Genomic DNA, 21650 nt, shown 5'->3' with positions numbered 1-21650 from the left:
CAAATAATTAATTTTACATGCCCTATATGAAAATATGCAGCTATATCTCAGCAAGGCTTCCAATTTAGTTTTACTTTTAAAATGTACATATAAACAAGATTAAACAAATACTACTTGTTCTGAAATTACACTTGGTTTTTAAGCATATTTGTATGTATATTCTAGAATAGTTTAAAGAATTCCTTTCAGACTAGACATAGACACATAAACATTGTTTTGTTTCAAAAGGGCTCATTAAATGATTTAATGAATCATTGTTGTCCCTATTTGATAGCTGACATGCACTTTGTTTAATTAAGAATATAAAATAATATTTATCACAAAATCAACAAGCAACTCCACTCTGAGAGTGCCCTGGTTATGCTTCATTTAACTATGGGTAACCTAATTCATCTTTTATTTTGCTGTTACTGGCTGTGTGAATTTTCTTTGGAATTCATGGGGAAATGATTTACTATGGCCCAATTTTATTTCTAGCATCTTCTGTCTGAAATGGAGTCACTGAAGCCAAAGGTCCATGCTGTTCAGGTCTGCCAGAGTGCCTTAAGGATGCCTGAAGAGGTGGTCACCAGCCTGCAGATATGTCACACTGCTCTCAGACTCCAGGAGGAAGCTAGCCTCCTGCAGCACATGGCTATCCAGCAGTGCAATATAATGCAGGCAAGTGCAAACCATGCTCTAAATGAGGGTGTGTGGGGAGTGGGGGGGGGGGGGGAGTAGAGATTGTGATACCAGTAGAAAGATTTATACTGGCACAGAGTAAGACTTGCATCTCTTTTAACCTTAACCTAACCCAATGTTTGCCTAGAACTGTAATATACCTACCACTTACATTGTAATGATTTTGAACTCCGTTTGTATTGGAATTTAAACAGATTATTAGATAATTTTCTCAGTCTGCATTAATTCCCAAAGAAATGAAATAAAACTTTAATACCCAATTATCATTTTACCCTCTAATCGTTGTTATAATATTGCTCACCTTTCCTTTCCTTTCCACATTCTTGTGAGTATTATTGCATAACCTATTGTTTTCATTTACAAAAATCTCAATTGTATGCTCCTGTTCATCCTGTTGGTTATCTGTTCATCTTTTTGCATATTCTGGCTGTCTAACCTATCTATTTTGACTGAAAAACACATTTTTCATTTCAGATGTAATGAATGGTTTCTTTGTTGGATGGTTGACAAAAGATGTAATTAATATTTTCTTTATTGTATGGTGAATAAGAACCTGAGGTGACCTGTAGCAGTTGCTGATACTTTGTTGGGGCCATGCACTTTTTCCAAACTTAAGAATTCAAATATCATGAGGCAGTACCCTAAAACATCATGAGATTATCATGAAAATCATGAGTTTGTTTTTCTCTAAATTATTTACACGGGGATCTTTTATTGTTTCCTGGTTTCAGAGCTTTTAATGTGCCCTCGGATCATGTTTCTGAGCTTTTTGCCATAAGCAAGAAACTTCTTTAATGAAAAAGAAATCTGAGATTCTCATTAGAGATATAAGCAACTAGTCAAGTGACTACACAACTACTTGCTTCCCTCCCCCCCTTGCTGCCTTTGTATCAAAGACAGCAAGTTGGGGGGGGGGGGAGCAGAAGCCAGTGCTGGGAGGAGCCGGTTTAAAAGCTGGATCCCCCCCAGCACCATCTGTGGGAGGAGGGACGGGGAGGCTCTGGGAGCTACCCCTGCTCCAGCAACTGTGTATTTTAAATGTAGTAAGAGTCAGACAACTCTTACTACATTTCAAATGCAGAGCTGCAGTAGTCCCAGAACTGGTCTGACTGTTCAATGCTGGTTTTCAACGGCTCCACGAGTTACCCCCTGCCTGTGAGCCCGGCTCCTACTACATTTAAACGGCAGAGCCACAGCAGGGGTAGCTTCTGGAATCAGCATGAACCATGACGGATCACCTTCTCTTAATGACTAATCGTGTCGTCAATACAATTTGTATCGAATACATGATTAGCTAATTACCCTCTTCTTAACATCCTTAATTCTCATATCATTTCTTCGCTCCAGGAGTTGGCTTTAAGAAAAAACAGCCAATACCACAAGATTTGTGATAAAATTGTGACGGTAGACAGGGACAACACTGCATTGTAGGTGGGTGTGGCTGGAGAGGCAGCCAGTGGCAAGTCTTGAGCCCCGCAGGGGTGGACATTTGGCTTTTAAAAAGTCTTCTTGAACATTATATTTTACTTGTTTTGGGACAGTGCCAGTTCAAAACCTACCTTAATAGCTCAGCTATTAAATTATTTGCTAATGACTATTAAAGTATTTGCTTCCCTGTAACTCAGAATGTTCCCCAATGAACTATCCTGCCAGTGAGAACTCTCCTGCTTTACATCAGCTGCTGCTAGTGCTGACCTTATCCCATCATTACACTTTGGCATTGTGGTTTATGAGCCTGAGATTTTTTCAAAAGCCCACTAGGGGATTTATTCACAACCTTTCCAGTTAAATTAATGTGTCATGTGGCTAAATCCACTAGTCAGCTTTGAAAGTCTCAGCCAGTTGTTTTTGCATGCTAACACAAAGGTGGAAGATGGCATATTTTGAATAATTTTAAAACAGGCTGAAAAAAGCAATTGAATATACTGTTCAGACTAATTAATCATTAGAAAACAGATAGGCAAGGTGAATTCTAATTTCTTTCCAGTTCTGAGTTCTCTGTGGTTATTTACATGTTAACATTGCAACTATATTATTCAGTAACCCTCCATATTAATTACTCTCCAGGAAAAATATCTACTAATTCTTCTGTCTACAGAAATATATCTCACTAAAAATACTTATTATGTAGTGAGTTCTATGTTATATTTTGTAAAATTGTATATAGATGTGGTTCTTCAGTAAGTCTTACTGAGTGAAGTTTATGTTTTCAAATTAAATTAGCTTTCATTATAAATGTAGCTGACATAAGGTTGCAATAGCCATAATAAACACCATTATATATGGTGCCAAAGGGTTTTGTAGGCATTACAAACATTTAATTCTCACTATTAGATAAATAGCATCAAAGCCATATTATTGATGGTTGTACTGGGACACAGAGAGGTAAAGTAACACTCCAATTCATGTAGCAAGATAGTGACAGACCTGGAAATAAAGCCAGCCATTCTAATTTAACCCCTGGACTATCAACTCTTCTGTTAAGTTAAGACATTTATAACATGTGATTAAGTGGCCCATTCTCAATTGGCATGTTGACTCCCTATGTAAGCAGTATTATATATTTACTTTGTAGCCAAAATCAAATAGCCGATGCTTTGCAGTACTATCTTCAACTACAATACATATAATACAAGATAAAAGATAACTGTATATATTATGAGCAAACCTATCTGCTAAAGTCTAATGCAGATGGGAAGGAAGCAAGTTTTTCTTCAGGTCCCAAACACACTGACTTTGGAATCCCAAGATCTTCATGCTTTGGAATGCCATGCATTAGTCAGTGTTTCTCAACCTTTTTTTGCTCATGGCCCTCTTCTGAGTCTCATTTACCTTTGTGCATACATTTTAAAATAAGACAATTTAATATCAAAGTGTTTTCTAAAAAAAAAAGTAATGTGGAGCTTTCCAATCACATTTCTGAGTATAACCATGTTTGAGGTGAGTAAGCAGAAGACTTTATTCTAGTCAGTTATGTGTTCTGTTTTCCGTTTATGTCTTGGGTTTTTTTGTATAGCTGGCTTTTTTAGCAATTTTATATGTGCTTAGGGAGAGGATAGTGTAACTGAATGAATAGTATTCTATTTTTATTTTTTACATCTACTGTATCTTCTCTCTCTAGGAAGCACTGGTACAGTATGAACAATATGAACAAGAGATGAAGCATTTACACCAAATGATAGAGGGTGCCCACCGTGAGATCCAAGACAAACCTGTTGCAACCGCTAACATCCAGGAGCTGCAGGCCCAGATTTCACGCCATGAGGTAATGCAGCAGAGATTCAACTGTCCAGGCTCTGAGTTAATTAGTTGGAGAGATCTCTTGGTCAACTTAAGTTCTCTTTAAGTCACAGAGCAGTTTTTAGAGGTTCAGAAAGAATAGCTTAGCAGAAGGATTTATACTTCACATACACATAGCAAATTCCTGTTAATACCACAGTTCCAAGTATTTTTTTTCTTTAGCATGTAGAAAGCATAGTATTTTTTTCTTTATGCTTGAGAAAGCATAGTAATCTATTAAATCACCAAGGAGCTACCAAATGCTGAAAGACACAGAGCCCATAATGCAATCATTCTAAGTGGCGCTTCAGAATATTTTATTGGGAACTCTTTGCATCGTATGGTTACACCATGCTGAATATGAACAGGAAGATAACTATCACTAAATGATCTTGGGCCCATACCTGAAGTTCTCATCACTGAGAGCTGTGCCTGAAAACAGACAGCAAAAGCAAGGGGTAGGTTCATCCCTCCTAAGGTAAAGCCCACATTAGACAATTCTAGAGGAAGAAAACTCTGCAAATATTATCTTGAAAGGCCCTTTCCAAGTTATTCTGTCAGGGGAGTAGAGTTTCGCCTCTGAAGAATGAGCTTCATGTCCATATCTCAAATCCATGGATCTCAGATGATCATACAAGGACAGGACAATCTGTGTGAAGGCTTCATGCCAACACACTGACTTTGGAATCCCAAGATCTTCATGCTTTGGAATGCCATGCATTAGTCAGTGTTTCTCAACCTTTTTTTGCTCATGGCCCTCTTCTGAGTCTCATTTACCTTTGTGTCCCCCCTCATAGCCGCTGTTGGAAAAAAAGGGTACTTAATTTACCTAATGTTCCGTTTTTTCCATATGGCCCACGGTTGAGAACCAGCATTAGATGACTAAATTGGTAGTGGTCTCACTTTTTCATAGTTTTTGACACTAGATGGCACTATGCTTTAGTTTTGGAAGAAAAGTTAAATTTGCCTTTCGCAGTTTGTTGATTATCTCTGAAGTACTCAAATACTGCTTAGTTAATTTTCTGCTGTTTAGTAAAATGCAAAAGAAGCTATTTGAAACAAATGCTTTATGCTGTTGTGCTGAAAGGCATTCCTAATAATGTCTCCATAGATGGATCCGATTCAGTTCAGAGGGAGCTGTTAAGAATGAGGCAAGCACAGGATTCACTAGAATCACACATGTATGAATAGAGAACCTGGGAATCTTTTTAGAGGAGCATAGAGAAGCCCTCTTATTTGAACCACTGCATGTCAAAGGGCTTTGGTTCAGGCCTGCAAGGTGCCCCAAATTTTTGGGAGGTATAATCTATCCTCTGCCCAAATCCCCATTTATTCAGAGTTTGGGTGGTAGTGAAGGTAGGGTGGATCAATCTCACATGATGCAAAGTAGAATAAAATGGAGTTTCGCTCTTTAGTATAATGTTTGAAAAATCTCAAAGGAATGTATTTAAAGAGAAATTGATGATGCCACATTTCTGCATTTATATTTATTTAAAGAAGTTTTGCAGCAGAGTACATGATATAGTAAACAAGATGTACAGGATCATTGTATAATTATACCTTTTATTTTTAATCAGGTGTGCAAGATGCAGATTGCAATGCATAAATGGAAAGAAAAATTACAGTTTACCTGACTTCACAGTTGTAGTCCATGTGTGTGAAGTTTACTAGGGCACACAGTACCTCTGTTTAAATACAAAGATAAGATGGAAAGAAGAAAGCTAGTAGGCTGTGTCCAGACTCAGGGGTTTTTTCGGGAAAAGTAGCCTTTTTCCGAAAAAACTTCCCCTGCGTCCAGACTCAAGCCACGTTCTTTCGAAATTAAATCGAAAGAACGCGGCTTTTCTTTCGATGGCGGTAAACCTCATTTCACGAGGAAGAATGCCTTCTTTCGAAAGTTCCTCTTTCGAAAGAAGGCGTTCTTCAATGTAAATAGGGCTTCTTCGAAAGAGAGCATCCAGACTTACTGGATGCTTTCTTTCGAAAAAGCAAGCCGCTTTTTCGAAAGTTCAACGTGCAGTCTAGACCCTCTCTTTCAAAAGAGGCTCTTTCGAAAGAGGCTTGCAGTCTAGACATAGCCGTACTCTCTCATCACAGAGATCTTTTGGTAGTCCTGTACATAAGTTACACAGAGTATTTTTCTATATAATAAATATATTTACAGAAGTCTACTTCTCTGGGCTACCACGTTATATCATGGCCACCTAATCTGATGGGTCTAGGAGCATTATGATGTTGATGGGCAGTACAGTAGTTAGCAGGATATTAGGTGTGTCTTCACTCATTAGATGTCCACGCAATTGTGAGATTACAATACAGCCTAATCATTCACAGCATTATCATGTTGCATTGCAGTGTGGTGACAAAACTTTATTGAAGGATATTTCTAGTATAAATATCATGATGTTTTGATGTAAGCAGTTGTCTTACTGAAAAATCAAACTTGGGCATGCAGACCAGGTACAACATGCAGTTAATTGAATCACACCCATAAAAATAACTTTGATTTACATTGTGAAATAGTGACTGAAAAAACTGAGCTCCCACAAAATGATGACCAGAAAAAAAAATTGGACCCTTCTATGTGCACTCTGTACAAGCCGCCTGCCTATTTCTTTTTTAAACCTGTAATTTTTTCTGAATCTCAGTTTAGGCCTGTTTTGTCTGTAAAATGTCAGAGTTACAAACACTTCTAGAATAGAGGTTGTTCATAACTCTCAAATGTTTATAACTCTGATGAAAGCATCATGGTTTTTCTTTCCAAAATCTACAGCTGAACATTGACTTAATACAACTTTGAAACTTTACTATGAAGAAGAAAAATGCTGCATTTTGACGTTTCAATTTAAATGAAACACGCACTAAAACGTTTTTCTTACCTTATCAAAAATTTGCATTTTGCTTCATTTTTAATAGTTTATATTTAACACTATAACTACGCTGTATTAAGAGTGGGTTTTTTTAAAATCTCTGTTGCTGCCTAATTTTGTTCTTCCAGTTCCAAATGAGAGGGTGGTTGACAGTCAGTTCATAATTCTGAGATTCTACTTTACATAACATACCCCTCTCAACTAAAATATGTATTACAATCAATGTGGGAAGTATTAACTGTACAAATATTAATGAATTGTAGTAATATTAATGGAGTTAAACAACTAAAGCCCAGTGGATAGAATTGTTAATGGACTTTCTGTTCATCTCCTGGGACAGTTCCTAAATTGGGGTGGAGGTAGCACACAATTTAGTATCAGAGCAAAGGGAGGAATTAACTGTTAAAGGACTATTAGTCATTAGAGTTAGAGTCTGATCTGATTATTCCAAATCCACTTGCTTCACACTAGAAGCTTTTGCTTAGCCTCCTGGTGAAGCTGGAGAATCATTTTGGTTGTTGATATCTGAAAGTGAAAAGAGTATAGGGAGGAAAGCACAAGTCAAAAGCTATTTCAGATCAGAAAGGTGCTCACTCTAAGTAATAGGAAATGTCAGTTTATAACACGGTATTTCACCAGTCTGGAAGTTTTCCAGTGAGATGTTGAGTAATTAGTTTAATAGATGTTTACATAACCTGCAGAGTCAAAAGCCAAGCTGTCCTGAGGCTGCCATAACTTATCTACTTCATTTTTTCAATATATGTTAATTGCTGAATATTTTGCTTGTTAGGCTTTGCAGCAGCTGTTCAATATTTAATTGTCATTAATGTGCACAGAACAAGTACTGCTGAAGAGAAGGCTCTCCTGGGCAACACCAGAAGTAAATGGAATAGATTTCCACTGTATTTAATAGCTCTGAAATATTAAGAGGACTGACACTTATGCTTTATAAATAAGGCTCTGAGTTTTTCATAAAAGTCACAGATTACATGACTTTCCAGGACCTCTGTTACTTCTGTCATGGCCAGTGTGGCTGACCGCAGCGCCACCCAAGCAATATGTCCAGATCAGCAGTGGGTCCCCCTGCTGCCTCCTCCATCTTTAGAGTAGTAGCAGAGGGGTCATGGAGGCTCCTTCCCTCAGCACCTGCAGCATCTCGGACCCCCCCTTAGCACCTAAGATTTAATCAGGGGTACTTTTAGTAAAAGTCATGGTAGGTCAGTGGCCTGTGAATTTTTGTTTATTGCCCATGACCTGTCCATGACTTTTACTAAAATTACCTGTGACTAAATTGTAGTCTTATTTGTAAATACCCAGTGTACCCAGTATTGCTCAGGTCTGTAACTGAAGTTTTTTTTTAATTCAATGAAAAATAAACATGCATTATTTCTATTAAATTGCATATAGAACACAAAATATATCCACTCCACCCTCTCTGCAAAAATGTTATAAATAGGAGTGATCCGGCATGTATTTACCTTACTAACCCACTATGTTTATCTGTTTCTGCTGCTCAGTGTATTCAGACTGCTGAAAGCTGAGTACTGCATTTTTTTACAGTTCCATTCATCACATGACCTCATTTCCATGGTATGCACCATCTGGAGATTTTCTTTTTGGTTTAGTAATAGGAAGAAAAGAGAGAGAGCTTCCCCTTTCCTCCGGTGTAAGATGAAGTGTATAGAATTTGCTGCAGTTTAGGAATTGTATATGAGTGTGACACATTCTTCACTTCTGCCAGTCTCACAGAGATGTGGCTTTCACAGTTCTTTTCCGGTTTCACTGCATAGTTTGCTCCTTTGTGGCTTAGCTGTGCAGTGAGATGCTTGCCTGACTTGTTCTGTTCCACAGTCACATCCTGCCTTTCAGCGTGTGCTGCTGCTAATGTTGGGGCTTGAGACACAGAACTGTGATTTTTATTGGCTGGCCTCGGAGAGGCAGCCTGCCTACATAACGGAAGCTGAATAGCTATTAGTTTTGTGGCCTGTATATTCTGCATCTTACCCACTGAATAAAAAAAATGTTTCCTTAGGAACTAGCACAGAAGATTAAAGGATACCAGGAGCAAATAGCCTCTTTGAATTCCAAGTGCAAGATGCTAACAATGAAAGCCAAGCATGCCACTATGCTGTTGACAGTGACCGAAGTGGAAGGACTTTCAGAAGGAATGGAGGAGCTGGACTCAGAGCTCCTCCCAACACACCCAGTTCATCCCTCTGTGGTTATGGTAAGAATTGAATTTGTTATTACTGTTCATTAGGTGCTGCTCTCTTTTGTGCTGTTCAAATGCTACCATGCAGCCAATTGCCACAATGCACGTTGTGTGCTTTGTTTTACTGACATGTTTTGGGGTGTCGCAGATATAGAATGAACTACAGGTTCCTATTAGTATATTTCTGTCACATCAGCTTTCTAAGCCAACAGATAAGGAACGAAGTTGTTTATGAGGATAACAGAAATCAGGCTTTTAAAGGGGGTAAAAATATTTAAAGCTCACTCTTAGCTTTCAGGATGTGTCCTGGGTTGTTTTCTCAATGTAGTATAACAAACTGAAAATGCATCGAATTGAATCACAAAAGGGGGGAGGGGCAGAATCAAACATATTCTACAGCATGTTTTTGTATCCTAGATTTTTTTGAAAAACATTTTTCATTAAATGTATTGGACTAATTGACATTGTTATTATTATAGCCTTGCTATTGTATTCATATATAAAGGCTGAATAAATATATTCGTACTAGAGTTCTTACTTTATTTTGCTCAGTCTGTATGCAAATGTAGCTCCTATTGATGTCAGTAGGAGTTCTGTCTGAGGAAGGACTGAGTAACGATGGCTATGTCTACACGGAAGCGTTATTGACTGACATTATTCCAAAATAACGTAGTCCGCATCTACACTATAAGCAGTTATTTCGACATAATGTCAAAATAATGTCAAGCTGGTGGACTTCTTACTCTGATTCCTGTAACTCTCATTTTACAAGGAGTAAGGGAAGTTGGAGGACAAGTGCTCTTTCTCGGACTTTCTGCTGTGTAGATAGCGCCAAAAGCCAAAATAAGCTATTTCGACTTAAGCTACACAGTTGACATACCTCAAGTTGTGTAGCTTATCTCAGCTTGGGCCCTGCTGTGTAGACATGCCAATGAAGTGAAGACTTCAGGATTTGTCCCTATAATATAGAAACCTTAGCAAAAGAAACATGAGATGTTACTATTATAGTGTATTGTGGCTTTATTAATCTGCATCCAATTCTGCTCTTCAACATTCATCCCGTCATCATTTAACTAGGCCTGAAAAGTAAAGTATTGAGGACAGTAGTTCTGGCTATCAGCAGCATTATTCTGTGGCTTTCAATAACTTCTTCTAATGCATTTTGTATTACTCTCTAACTTATTTTTGATGTGTTGTCGTTTAAATTTAAAATTCCCTAGTGGTAGGAGATGGCCAACATCTCAGTAACAAAATGTCAGCATTACTATCACTGCTTGTCTGTCGCTTTCCTGAACTGTTAATATAACAACTCTAAGGGGCTTGGAGGAAGCAGCAGTCCTTAAACTGTGTCTTGACAATTCCAACATTGTGTTAATTTTCTTGTTTTGGTCTACATGTAATGCACCTATTTACTGAGGTAATTGAATGATCTTCTTCCTGTCCTTTGGGGTTGCTTTTCTGTGACAGATGACTGCTGGTCGCTGTCACACACTACTCTCACCTGTCACTGAGGAGTCTGGGGAGGAGGGAACCAACAGTGAGATTTCTTCTCCACCTGCCTGTCGCTCTCCTTCACCTGTGGCTAATACAGATGCTTCTGTTAACCAGGTACCTGCCTTTTGGCATTCATTCAGTTGTCATCTTTGGAAAGATGCATGGTCCCATTCTGTGTACTTTGTAGTTGGTTCCTACTTCAGAAAATTTGAGCTGATTTTCTTTCAAGTTGAGCACACAACTTCAAGGTTCCATCTCGTAAATTGAGACTTATCATCAAGCATAATTGGGACCTGGTTTTTGAATACATAAAAGTTACTAATACTACACTAGAAGCGTAAAGCATATCACTTTGGTACCTTCATCATTTGCAAAAACTGATTCAATAAGTTGGTTATTTTTATACAATTTCTGAGTGAGCTTTACAGTTTTTCTAATTCATTAGTATCTCTGTTGCATTTATAACATGTTTTTTTTTCAAAATAGTATACTCGATGGCATCCTGCATCTGAGAGAACACAATTTTTTACCTCACGTGATGAAACATTCCATTGTTTGTGTGTCTGTCTGCCTTGTGTCATTGTCCAACTAACATCATAGTTTAGTGTTTTCCATTGGTTCAGATATTCAGCTGTCCGCTGTGGTATACTTACTATTGGACTTATTATGTTCATTCCAACCTTTGGACTAAATTCTGTTTTCAATGATAACAGTACAAACTCCATGGGTATGTCTACACTACCCCGCTAGTTCGAACTAGCGGGGTAATGTATACATACCGAACTTGCTAATGAAGCCCGGGATTTGAATTTCCCGGGCTTCATTAGCATAAAGCCGCGCCGCCATTTTTAAAAGCCGGCTTGTTCGAACCCCGTGCCGCGCGGCTACACGCGGCACGGGCTAGATAGTTCGAACTAGCTAGCCATTCCGAACTATCTGTACGCCTCGTGGAACAGATAGTTCGGAATGGCTAGCTAGTTCGAACTATCTAGCCCGTGCCGCGTGTAGCCGCGCGGCACGGGGTTCGAACAAGCCGGCTTTTAAAAATGGCGGCGCCGGCTTTATGCTAATGAAGCCCGGGAAATTCAAATCCCGGGCTTCATTAGCAAGTTCCGTATGCATACATTACCCCCCTAGTTCGAACTAGGGGGGTAGTGTAGACATACCCCATGAAATCAGTGGGACCACATATGTAAACTCAGAGCAGAAATAAGACTTCTTGTAATCATGTGAGCTTGTGTACACGCCAGTTTTCATAGGTAGTCTGCTTATTGTTTGTGTTTTCGGTATCATATACATAGATGTATATATGTAGTGCACATGAGTAGTCTCAATTCCATTAACTTTAATGTCTGATTATTTTTTCTTCATTTCTAATGCTTATTGGATAGTTGACAAGATAGTCGACTAGTCATTCCTTCCCCCCAACCCAGCGCCATAGGTGTGTGGTGCTGCTGCTTTGAAACACCACGGCGGTGTTTCAAAGGAGCAGAGCCGCATGGAACCTGGCTTCAGCTGTGCAGTGCTGCCCTCTCGACTAATCAAATAGTCGATGCAAAAATGCATCGTTTATTTGATTAGTGAATTACAGAATACTTAACATTCTTAGTTCTAAGTAGTAAAAGAGGAAAAGTTCCACAATCAAGTATGTTACTTACAAAATGCTTAGCTTCCTATTCATGTGAGATTATAACTTAAATAAGTGCTAAATAACCAAGCTAGTTCAGATCATAGCACATGTCTAGGAATTTACAAGGAAAAAAGATGCCTAAGTTCAGCAATTCTGGTACTTAAAAGTAAGTAAAATTATTTACAGACAATGCAAAACTTTACAGGTACAGATTTTTAAATTCGAGTAATATGCTAAGAGAGCAGTGTCCCTGGGAGGCTGTGGTCTGCTGCATCCTTGAAACTGTGAGCAGGAATTCCAGGAAAGAAACATAGGCTTTTACAGAACAGTTCAAAGGCCTTGTCCACACTAGTGAGGCATAAATTCTAGTGTGCATTCTTGATCTGTGAGGATACTGCTAGTGTGCACTGGAATTTCCATCTCTCTAGTGTATATTATTGATATATACCATGTAGATAAGGCTTAAATCTTTCAGAGCATCACTATGGGGTAAAAAGGAGTAATTTTAGTTGCTGGAAACCATGTAATTTTCTTTTTAAAACTGTTAGAAATAATTAGTTCAGAGGAAACATGAAATTATAGCCAACTCTGACTGTTCTCTTACTGCTAGCTCTTGGATGGGGCTCCCATTATTTTATTTGCGGAGGTTCTTTAACGTATTACCAAGGACAACATGATAAAGACCAAGGGAAATAATTAATCACAATTATTAATCATGGCTATATTATTATTAGAGAAAGAAAAAGAGACAGGCCAATTGTAAATATTAAGAAATTTAAATCCAATTAAACTCCATTATTTTTCAGAAGCTTCAGGGGATATCCGAGTTAGTCTGTACAGGATAAACTTAAAAAAGAATAAATAGTCTGGCAGCATTTATAGACTAACAAAACATGTAGATGTATCATGTATCATACATCTACATGTTTTGTTAGTCTATAAAGTGCTACGAGACCATTTGTTGTTTTTTAAGTTCATCATTATTTTTCAGTTTACCATGGCTTAGCCCCTGTTTCTGCTCAGGAGTACATGGTCTAACTAAGCAGTGATTAACAGGAGAAACTGCTAATACTTTACATTACAACAACAATTTCAGATCCCAATAAAATCATAAAAAGAGCTTAAATCTAACCCCTTGGCTATAACTTAGTTAACTTTTTCTCACCATACATGTTCAGGTCCCAAGAAGATTTTCCTTGAGTTAGTTTCTTCTTGAATATTCTGTTTTTCTTTCCTGTTTGTGGCAGTTTGCTAGAAAAAGGTAGGTGGAATGAATTGTGGAGCGTTTGCTGTTAATGCAGGGTAGTACAGAGTGTGTGCCTGTGGTGCTCACTTATTTTATACCCTTCTCCTTCCTATTTTAATGAAATGATAGGAAAACACATCTGTTTCTGGATTAACAATGAGGAGTCCTGTGGCATCTTAAGCTATGTCTACACTATCAGGTCATTTCAAAATAAGTTACTTTGAAAAAATAACTCCCAAAATAATTATTTCAAAATAAGCTTATTCTTCTTCAAAAACAGGAATTATTATTTTGAAATAACAAGCCCATTATTTCAAAATGACAGACTTGGTAGAGTGGACGCTCGCCTTGTTAGTTCGAAATAAAGGGTGTTATTAGTGTAAATATGCCCTTAGACTCTATGGGTACCTCTACACTTGCCCCCTACTTCAAGGTAGGGAGGCAAATGAAGGCGACGGAAGTTGCAAATCAAGCACGGGATTTAAATATCCCACGCTTGATTAGCATAGTCGCCTCTGGTCGCCATGTTGGAAATTGACTAGCCCGAATTAACGTGGCAAGTGAAGATGCGGTACTCCGAGGGAAAACCCCATACTTCGAATTAACTGTACTCCTCCTGCAATGAGGAGTACAGTTAATTTGAAGTACGGGGTTTTCCCTCAGAGTACCGTGTCTACACACGGCGCGTTAATTCGGGCTAGTCAATTTCCAACATACCGACCCGCGCTTGATTTGCAACTTTGAACGACTTCATTTGCCTCCCTACCTCGAAGTAGGGGTCAAGTGTAGACGTACCCAAACAGATTTATTAGGGCATAAGCTTTCATGGGTAAATCCCACTTCATCAGATGAATTCTTTGTGGATTGTTTAGATGCAGAGCTGGATGCTGTCAGCCTTTCACTGGCTCCATTGCCTTTGGAGATGGCTTAGGTGACACCTTCAGTTCCTGAGTATGCAGTCTGTCTAATGAATATACAACATTTCTTCAATTGCCTTTATTCTTCTTGTGGTGGAGAGGTGTCAAATAACTTAATTTACTGACTGATTCTTTTGAGTTTATTATGTTTTGACGGGAAATTAAATGTTGTTTTGTAAAATTCCAAACACTCCTGTTCTTTCATATACAAAGCTTTAATTCTCAAAATAGCCTTTTAAAAATTAAAACATCTCTTACAAAGTCTTTATTTTAAAATAGTTTAAAAGTTGAATCTTTTATAACATTTTTAAAGAAATTATTCTGTCTTCCAAACTTGGGGAAGAGATTTCTCATACGCTGCCAGTATTAATTAATTCCCATTCTGTACTTAAATGACTTCCTGCATTAGAAATTTAGTTTAGCAAAGTTCTTAGATTCCACATCACAACATCAATTTTTTCCCATTTTTATAGAAATAATATTAGAAGCTTTGAATTTACTAACATATGCATTTAACAGAAGTGTTTGCTATTTAACATTTAAGAAATAAAAAGGTATAAAATATTTAACTACGCATGCTTTTTTCTGAGTTTGCATAAACACCCTTAGGGTAATAAAATCTTCTTAGCTGCAAAGCCATGTTTATCCTCCTTGACATTTGCTTGTCCTTAGAAGCTAAGTTGGAAGCATCTCCAAATTTCTTTGATTAGCTTAAATATTTATTTTTTTAAATAATTTGATGAACAAAAAATTTCAGGGGAAGCATTTTTTTCTTCAACCATCATATGCACCACTAAAAGCACAGGCAAATTTAATGATGACATTAATATTTTTACATCAATATTAAGGTCTCTCACCTACAAGTTTAAGTGTTATTTCCTAGTTAGTTAAATAAGGTTTAAGCAATAGCTCAATGAGAGACAGATCTTTTTCAGTGCATTTGGAAAACATCCAGGATTTTTCTGTTTAAAGATGGAATCCTTTTCAATTGAGGAGACTGGGTAGGAGCATGTCACTGCAGCAATCATCTCGGGCAGTGTTTCTCATCCACCAGTCAATGAACTGAGTCCCTGAGATCTCCTTAAAACAGATTAGAAATGTAGCTAGTTTGGTCCATGGTATCTAAACGTTTAAGATACACTGATCTAGGATTACCCTCTAGAGCTGCTCTCCTAACTGGTGGTAGTTAATTACTGCTCCTAACTGTGGCCAGTATGGAGCTGGTACACTCTAACAGAATCAATGAACACTGGGTACATTGTTCCTATGTCAGGAAATCTATTTCAGGAGAAGAATAATGTCTTTCCTACAACCAGCAAGGAGGGAGTTGGCCTGTTGTGCTACCACTTAGAATGGTATAGTACACCCTCCCTTATCTGGTCAGTCAGCCAGTTTTTTGGGGATAATTTACGCCCAAGTATATGGAGGGAATATTATGCAGTTGTGGCTGGTACAAAACGAGGGAAATGAAAGACAGGAAGCTTAGAAGAGCTCTCAGAAGGTCAATAAGTCCAGCTCCCTACCCAAAGCAGGACCAATCCCAACTAAATCAACCCAGCCAGGGCTTTGTCAAGCTGAGATTTAAAAACCTCTAGGGATAGAGATTCCACCACCTCCCTTGGTAACCCATTCCAGTGCTTCACCAACCTCCCAGTGAAATTAGTTTTTCCTAATATCCAACGTAAACCTCCCCCACTGTAACTTGAGACCATTGCTCATTGTTCTGCCATCTGTCACTACTGAGAACAGCCTCTCTCCATCCTCTTTGGAACCTCCCTTCAGGAAATTGAAGGCAGCTATCAAATCCCCACTCACTCTTCTCTTCTGCAGACTAACTAAGCCCAAATCCCTCAGTCTCTCCTCATAGGTCTTGAGCTCAAGTTCCCTAATCATTTTGGTTGCCCTCCACTGGACCCTTTCCAGTGCGTCCACATCCTTTCTATAGTGGGGGGCCTAGAACTGAACACACTACTCCAGATGTGGCCTCACCAGAGCTGAATAAAGGGGAATAATCACTTTTCTAGATCTGATTGCAATGTTCCTCCTAATGCAACCTAATATTCCATTTGCCTTCTTGGCTACAAGGGCACACTGTTGATGCATATCCAGCTTCTCATCCACTGTAATCCCCAGGTCCTTTTCTGCCAAACTGCTACTTAGCCATTCGGTCTCCAGCCTGTAACAATGCTTGGGATTCTTCCATCCCAAGTGCAGGACTCGACACTTGTCCTTGTTGAATCTCATCAAATTTCTTTTGGCCCAATCCTCCAATCTGTCTAAGTCACTCTAGACCCTATCCCTGCCCTCCAGCATATCTGCCTCTCCCCACAAACTTACTGAGGGTACAATCAATCCCCTCATCCAGGTCATTAATAAAGATGTTGAACAAAACCAGCCCTAGAATCGATCCTTGGGGCACTCTGCTAGAAACCAACTGCCAACCTGACATCGAGCCGTTAATCACTACCTGTTGGGCCCAAAAGTCTATCCATATTGCAGTCCATTTATCCAATCCATGTTTCCTTAACTTGCTGGCAAGAATATTGTTGGAGACCATTTCAAAAGGTTTGCTAAAGTCAAGGTATATCACTGACTTTCCCATATCCACAGAGCCTGTTACCTCATCATAGAAGCTAATCAGATTGGTCAGGCATGACTTGCCCTTGATGAATCCATGTTGATATTCCTGATCACTTTCCCCTCCTCCAACTGTTTCAAAATGGATTCCTTGAGGATCCCCTGCATGATTTTTCTGGGGACTGAGGTAAGGCTGACTGGTCTATAGTCCCTGGATTGTCCTTCTTCCCTTTTTTAAAGATGGGTACTACGTATGCCTTTTTCCAATTGTCCGGGATTTCTCCTGATCTCCATGAATTTTCAAAGATAATGGCCAAAGGCTCTGCAATGACATTTTACAGCTCCCTCAGTACCGTCATGTGCATTAAATCCGGACCCATGGATTTGCGTATGTCTAGCTTTTCTAATTGGTTCTTAATCTGTTCTTTCTCTACCGAGGGCTGCCCACCTCCTTCCCATACTGCATTGCTTAGTGTCATAGTCTGGGAGCTGATCTTGTCTGTGAAGAGAGGCAAAGAAAGCATTGAGTACTTCAGCTTTTCCCACAGCATCTGTCACTGGATTACCTCCCTCTTCCAGTAAGGGCCCCACATCCTCCCTGATCACCCTCTTATTGCTAAGGTGCCTGTAGAAACCTTTCTACTCCCCTGCATTCTTGAGCAATATATTTATACTCCTCCTCAGTCATCTGTCCGAGTTTCCATTTCTTGTAAGCTTCCTTTTTGTGTTTAAGCTCACCAAGGATTTCCCCAGTAAGCCAATCTGGTCGCCTACTATATTTGCTTTTCTTACTGCGTATAGGGATGGTTTCTTCCTGTGCCTTTAATAGCTTCTTTAAAATACTGCCAGCTCTTCTGGACTCCTTTCCCCTTCATGTTAGCATCCCAGGGGATCCTGCCCATCAGTTTTCTAAGGGAGTCAAAGTCTGCTTTTCTAAATTCCAGGGTGTGTATTTTGCTGTTCCCCTTTCTTCCTTTGGTCAGGATCCTGAAATCTGCTATCTAATGATCACTGCTTCCCAGGTTGCCACCCACATCTACTTCCCTTACTAATTCTTCTGTGTTCATGAGCATAAAGTGAAGCTGCGCATGGCCGCTGGTCAGTTCCTTCAGCACTTTTACCAAGAAGTTATCCCCAACATTCTCCAAAAACTACCTGGATTATCTGTGTACTGCTGTATTGGTCTCCCAATAGAAGTCAGAGTGATTAAAGTCCTCCATGAGAACCAGGGCCTGTGATCTGGAAGCTTCTCTTAGATGTCTGAAGAAAGCCTCGTCTGCCTCATCCACCTGATCCGGTGATCTGTAGCAGACACCAATCACAACATCACCCCTGTTGCTTCCACCTCTAACTTAACCCATAGACTCTTGACAGGCTTTTCTCCCTCCATATGCTGGAGTTCTGAGCAACCATACTGCTCTCTTACATACAGTGCAACTCCTCTTCCTTTTCTCTCCCGCCTGTTCTTTCTGAGCAGTTTATACCCGTCCATGACAGTGCTCCAGTCATGTGGGTCATGCCACCAAGTCTCCATTATTCTAATCAAATCATAGTACTTTTACTGGGCTAGGGCTTCTAATTCTTCCTGTTTGATTCCCAGGCTTCTTGCATGCATGTACAAACACCTTAGATAACTAGTTGATTGCCCTACCTTCTCCATTCAAATCAGGCATCCTCCTTTGTTACTTCTTCCTCCTTGTGTTTCTTCCCAATATCTGACTTCCCCACTTACCTCAGGGCTTTGATCACTGTCCTGCTGTGAACCTAGTTTAAAGCCCTCCTCACTAGGTTTGCAAGCCAGCCCGCGAAGATGCTCTTTCCTCTCTTGTTTAGATGGATCCCATCTCTTCCGAGCAATCCTTGTACCCAGAACAGAGTCCCAGGGTTGAAGAAACCAAAGTCTTCTCTCTGACACCACCTGCGCAACCACGCATTTACTTCTATGATTCGACAATCCCTACCTGGACCTTTTCCTTCAAGAGGGAGGATGGATGAGAATGCTACTTGTACTTCAAATTCCTTGATCCTTCTTCCCAGCACTACATAGTCTGTAGTGACTCGCTCAAGGTCATTCTTGGCCGTATCATTAGTTCCTACATGGAGAAACAGGAAGGGGTAGTGATCCGAAAGTTTGACCAGTTTTGGAAGACTCTCGGTCACACCCTGAATTTGAGCTCCTAGTATGTAGCACACTTCTAGAGATTCCAGAAAGTGCGGCTCGCTAAGCGCCCCCCATGGCTCGTGAAGCTGCCCTGTGCCCCTACAAAGGTCCCTGTGCTCTCCAGGTGCAAGGGAGCCATCTGACCAAGCAAAATGGTGCCAGCAAGATGGCGCCAGCTGACGGGAGCCTGATGTGGCCAAAAAGTTTTCATTTAAAGGGGTAGCATCCCATCTTTTTTTGTTTTTGTTTTTTTTTTTGGCTTGACCAAACATGGTGGCTGGGGCTTTATTATTATTAATTATTATTATTGTTGTTGTTGTTGTTGTTGCTCGACAGCTTTTTCCCCTTGGCTCTTGGTGCTGCGTCCACTAGTATTTTGGCTCTTTGCCTATAATGGGTTGGCCACCCCGTTCTATAGGATATTTCATTGAGAAGAAATAATTCTTTGTTCATTCTTATAAATGTTTGGAATAATTTCTATAGATGCCACTTTAGTTTTTGTAAAGTTTCCTTGGTTTTATCTCTATTACACTCCATGGACTTTTTTTTAAATAAGGGGTATTTTTTACCCTTGAAAGGGCCCAACCATAACTGGGGAAAATACAAACAAGATCATATCTAGTTCTAGAGTGCAGTCCAGGCTTTCTGCCTGGGATATCTGCAGTCAGCAACAAGCATGATGATAATTAAGCTGCTGTTGGCTGCTTTTTTTAAGTATATCCAGTAGTTATTTCAGTGTAATCATTGCATTGAAAATTGTATGCTTTAGCTAACGTAATCTATATTCGCTGTGTTACTGTATACACTACAAAAATCAAATAAAATGTAGTTTACTGCTCTACTTTTTTTTAAAAAAAGCATTCACTTTATGTCTATATATTATGCAGCGCTCATCCAATGCTTTGGATTCTGCCTGCAACACCATGGACTTAACCATGGTTGGTGGAGTCCATGGTAAGTTAACAAGTGATAAGATCCCTCCACACTTCTCACTAGCCCCAGATTTACCCCAAAATGTGTTTTGAAATGTTCAGCTCCTTCCTAGAACAGAGAAACATTAAGGTTTGTTGTTCCTAGAAAAATCAATATTCAAGAATTTGTTACTCTTTACAGGAGTTACCAAGCATTTCAGTTTAAACAAAGCACTTGACTGGTTTAGATTAAAATAAAAACAAATGTATTTAATTAAGAGGAGATATATTTAAATGAGTATAAATATAAGTGTTAAAGTCAAAATGGTTACACAAGAAATAAAGATAAAACTTTTTAAAATAACTAAAACTTAAAAAGTGAGACTTGGTTCTCGGTAAAATCCTCATCTCACATTTCCTTTAAGATGGCTCATCAAACTACTGGATCAGGATCTAGCTTCCAAAGTCAAATGGCTGATACATCTGTCTTCTTAGATGAGAGATAACTTGGGATTTCTTGGCAACTCTCTTTTATAGTATAGTGAATCTTTTGAAATGAATTCATTTGAAGAATACCTACAGATGAAAGTCTATATCCAGCTACAATGTTGGCAGAGTGGAGTCTATCTTGAAGGAAGTTTCCTGCTGTTTCTTTCTGCCAGAGGTGTCAGCTAAAATGCACATTTTTAGGTCCTTCCCCCTCCACTTCCACTAAATGAACATTAGACATGTGATTTTCAGTCTCCTCCTCTGCCTTGAAAATGTGAGGTTTGCCTCCGCTGCTCGTTAGCTTGATGTATCTGTTTACATGTCATATAAATACATTCTCATTGTCTTTTAAAATATTATGGCTGTGACTTGCAGGAGGGGAAGCCACATTTTTCCTAGGCTGGAGTAAATTCAGTTTGGATGGCAAACACATTTTAAGAATTATAATTTCAGTATATATCCATAATTTGGTAGCAGTTGCTTGCACCTAAATTACACCAAGTTGTTAATAAGCAGTGAGTCATGAGCTTTTCATTGACACCTTGCACTATACCTACAGATATATTTCATTATATTAAAGAACTGGGGTACACTTGAACTGGTTAAGTCAGCTGCGGTTCATCGCTAGATTTGTGCTGTCTTCTGCTGTTCTTTATATCACAGATCATGAGCATAACAATAGAAATGCTATAAATACTAAAAAAAGACCCAAAACCTAGCATTGTGATAAATTGAAACTTGTACATTTAAAAAAAATCAGATGCTTATTAAATACAGCAGCCATTATGCTCTAAAGAAATAAAAGACTCAATGAGAACAATACCAAGAATACTAAATACTAAATATGGGTATAAACATAATTTCTAGAACTGCAAAGGATTTTAAAAGTTCTTGTGGTGTACAATGTTTCTGCAATAGATAGCAATCACTTAATGCAATTTATTTTGAAACATAAGGAAATTAAGCAAATAGTTTGTTCCTCATAGGTCTATTTCTGTGAATGCTCAACTCCCACTGAAGCAAGTGGGAAGAGAGGAGGCTCAACATTTGATTCAAGGCACGCCACAATTCATGGGAGTGCATCCTAATATTTTGTGAGTTTTAAACATAAAGAGAATCTTACTTGAATCAGTCTTTTGTTTGTGATAGACACAGACCATATATCACAGCATGCTACCGGGCA

At 39.0% G+C, this 21650-nt stretch overlaps 1 protein-coding gene across 12 annotated transcripts in view; it reads left to right on the top strand.

Moving 5' to 3' along the window:
• SYNE1 (spectrin repeat containing nuclear envelope protein 1) overlaps nt 1-21650 on the top strand; it is a 479589-nt gene that overhangs the window by 314842 nt on the left and 143097 nt on the right. For 9 of the 12 annotated variants that reach the window (XM_075924462.2, XM_075924457.2, XM_075924460.2 and 6 more), the window contains 4 exons: nt 478-660; nt 3803-3946; nt 8863-9057; nt 10510-10650. In XM_075924462.2, coding sequence (XP_075780577.2) covers nt 478-660; nt 3803-3946; nt 8863-9057; nt 10510-10650 — 663 coding nt within the window. Of the gene's footprint in view, nt 1-477; nt 665-3802; nt 3947-8862; nt 9058-10509; nt 10651-21650 lie in introns of all 12 variants that reach the window. The other 3 variants (XM_075924463.2, XM_075924461.2, XM_075924455.2) reach the window with 2 other exon arrangements.

Source organism: Pelodiscus sinensis, chromosome 3 (assembly GCF_052426305.1).
Source record: "Pelodiscus sinensis isolate ZL-2025 chromosome 3, ASM5242630v1, whole genome shotgun sequence".
Taxonomy (NCBI): domain Eukaryota; kingdom Metazoa; phylum Chordata; order Testudines; family Trionychidae; genus Pelodiscus; species Pelodiscus sinensis.
This window is presented reverse-complemented; position numbering and strand designations above follow the sequence as displayed.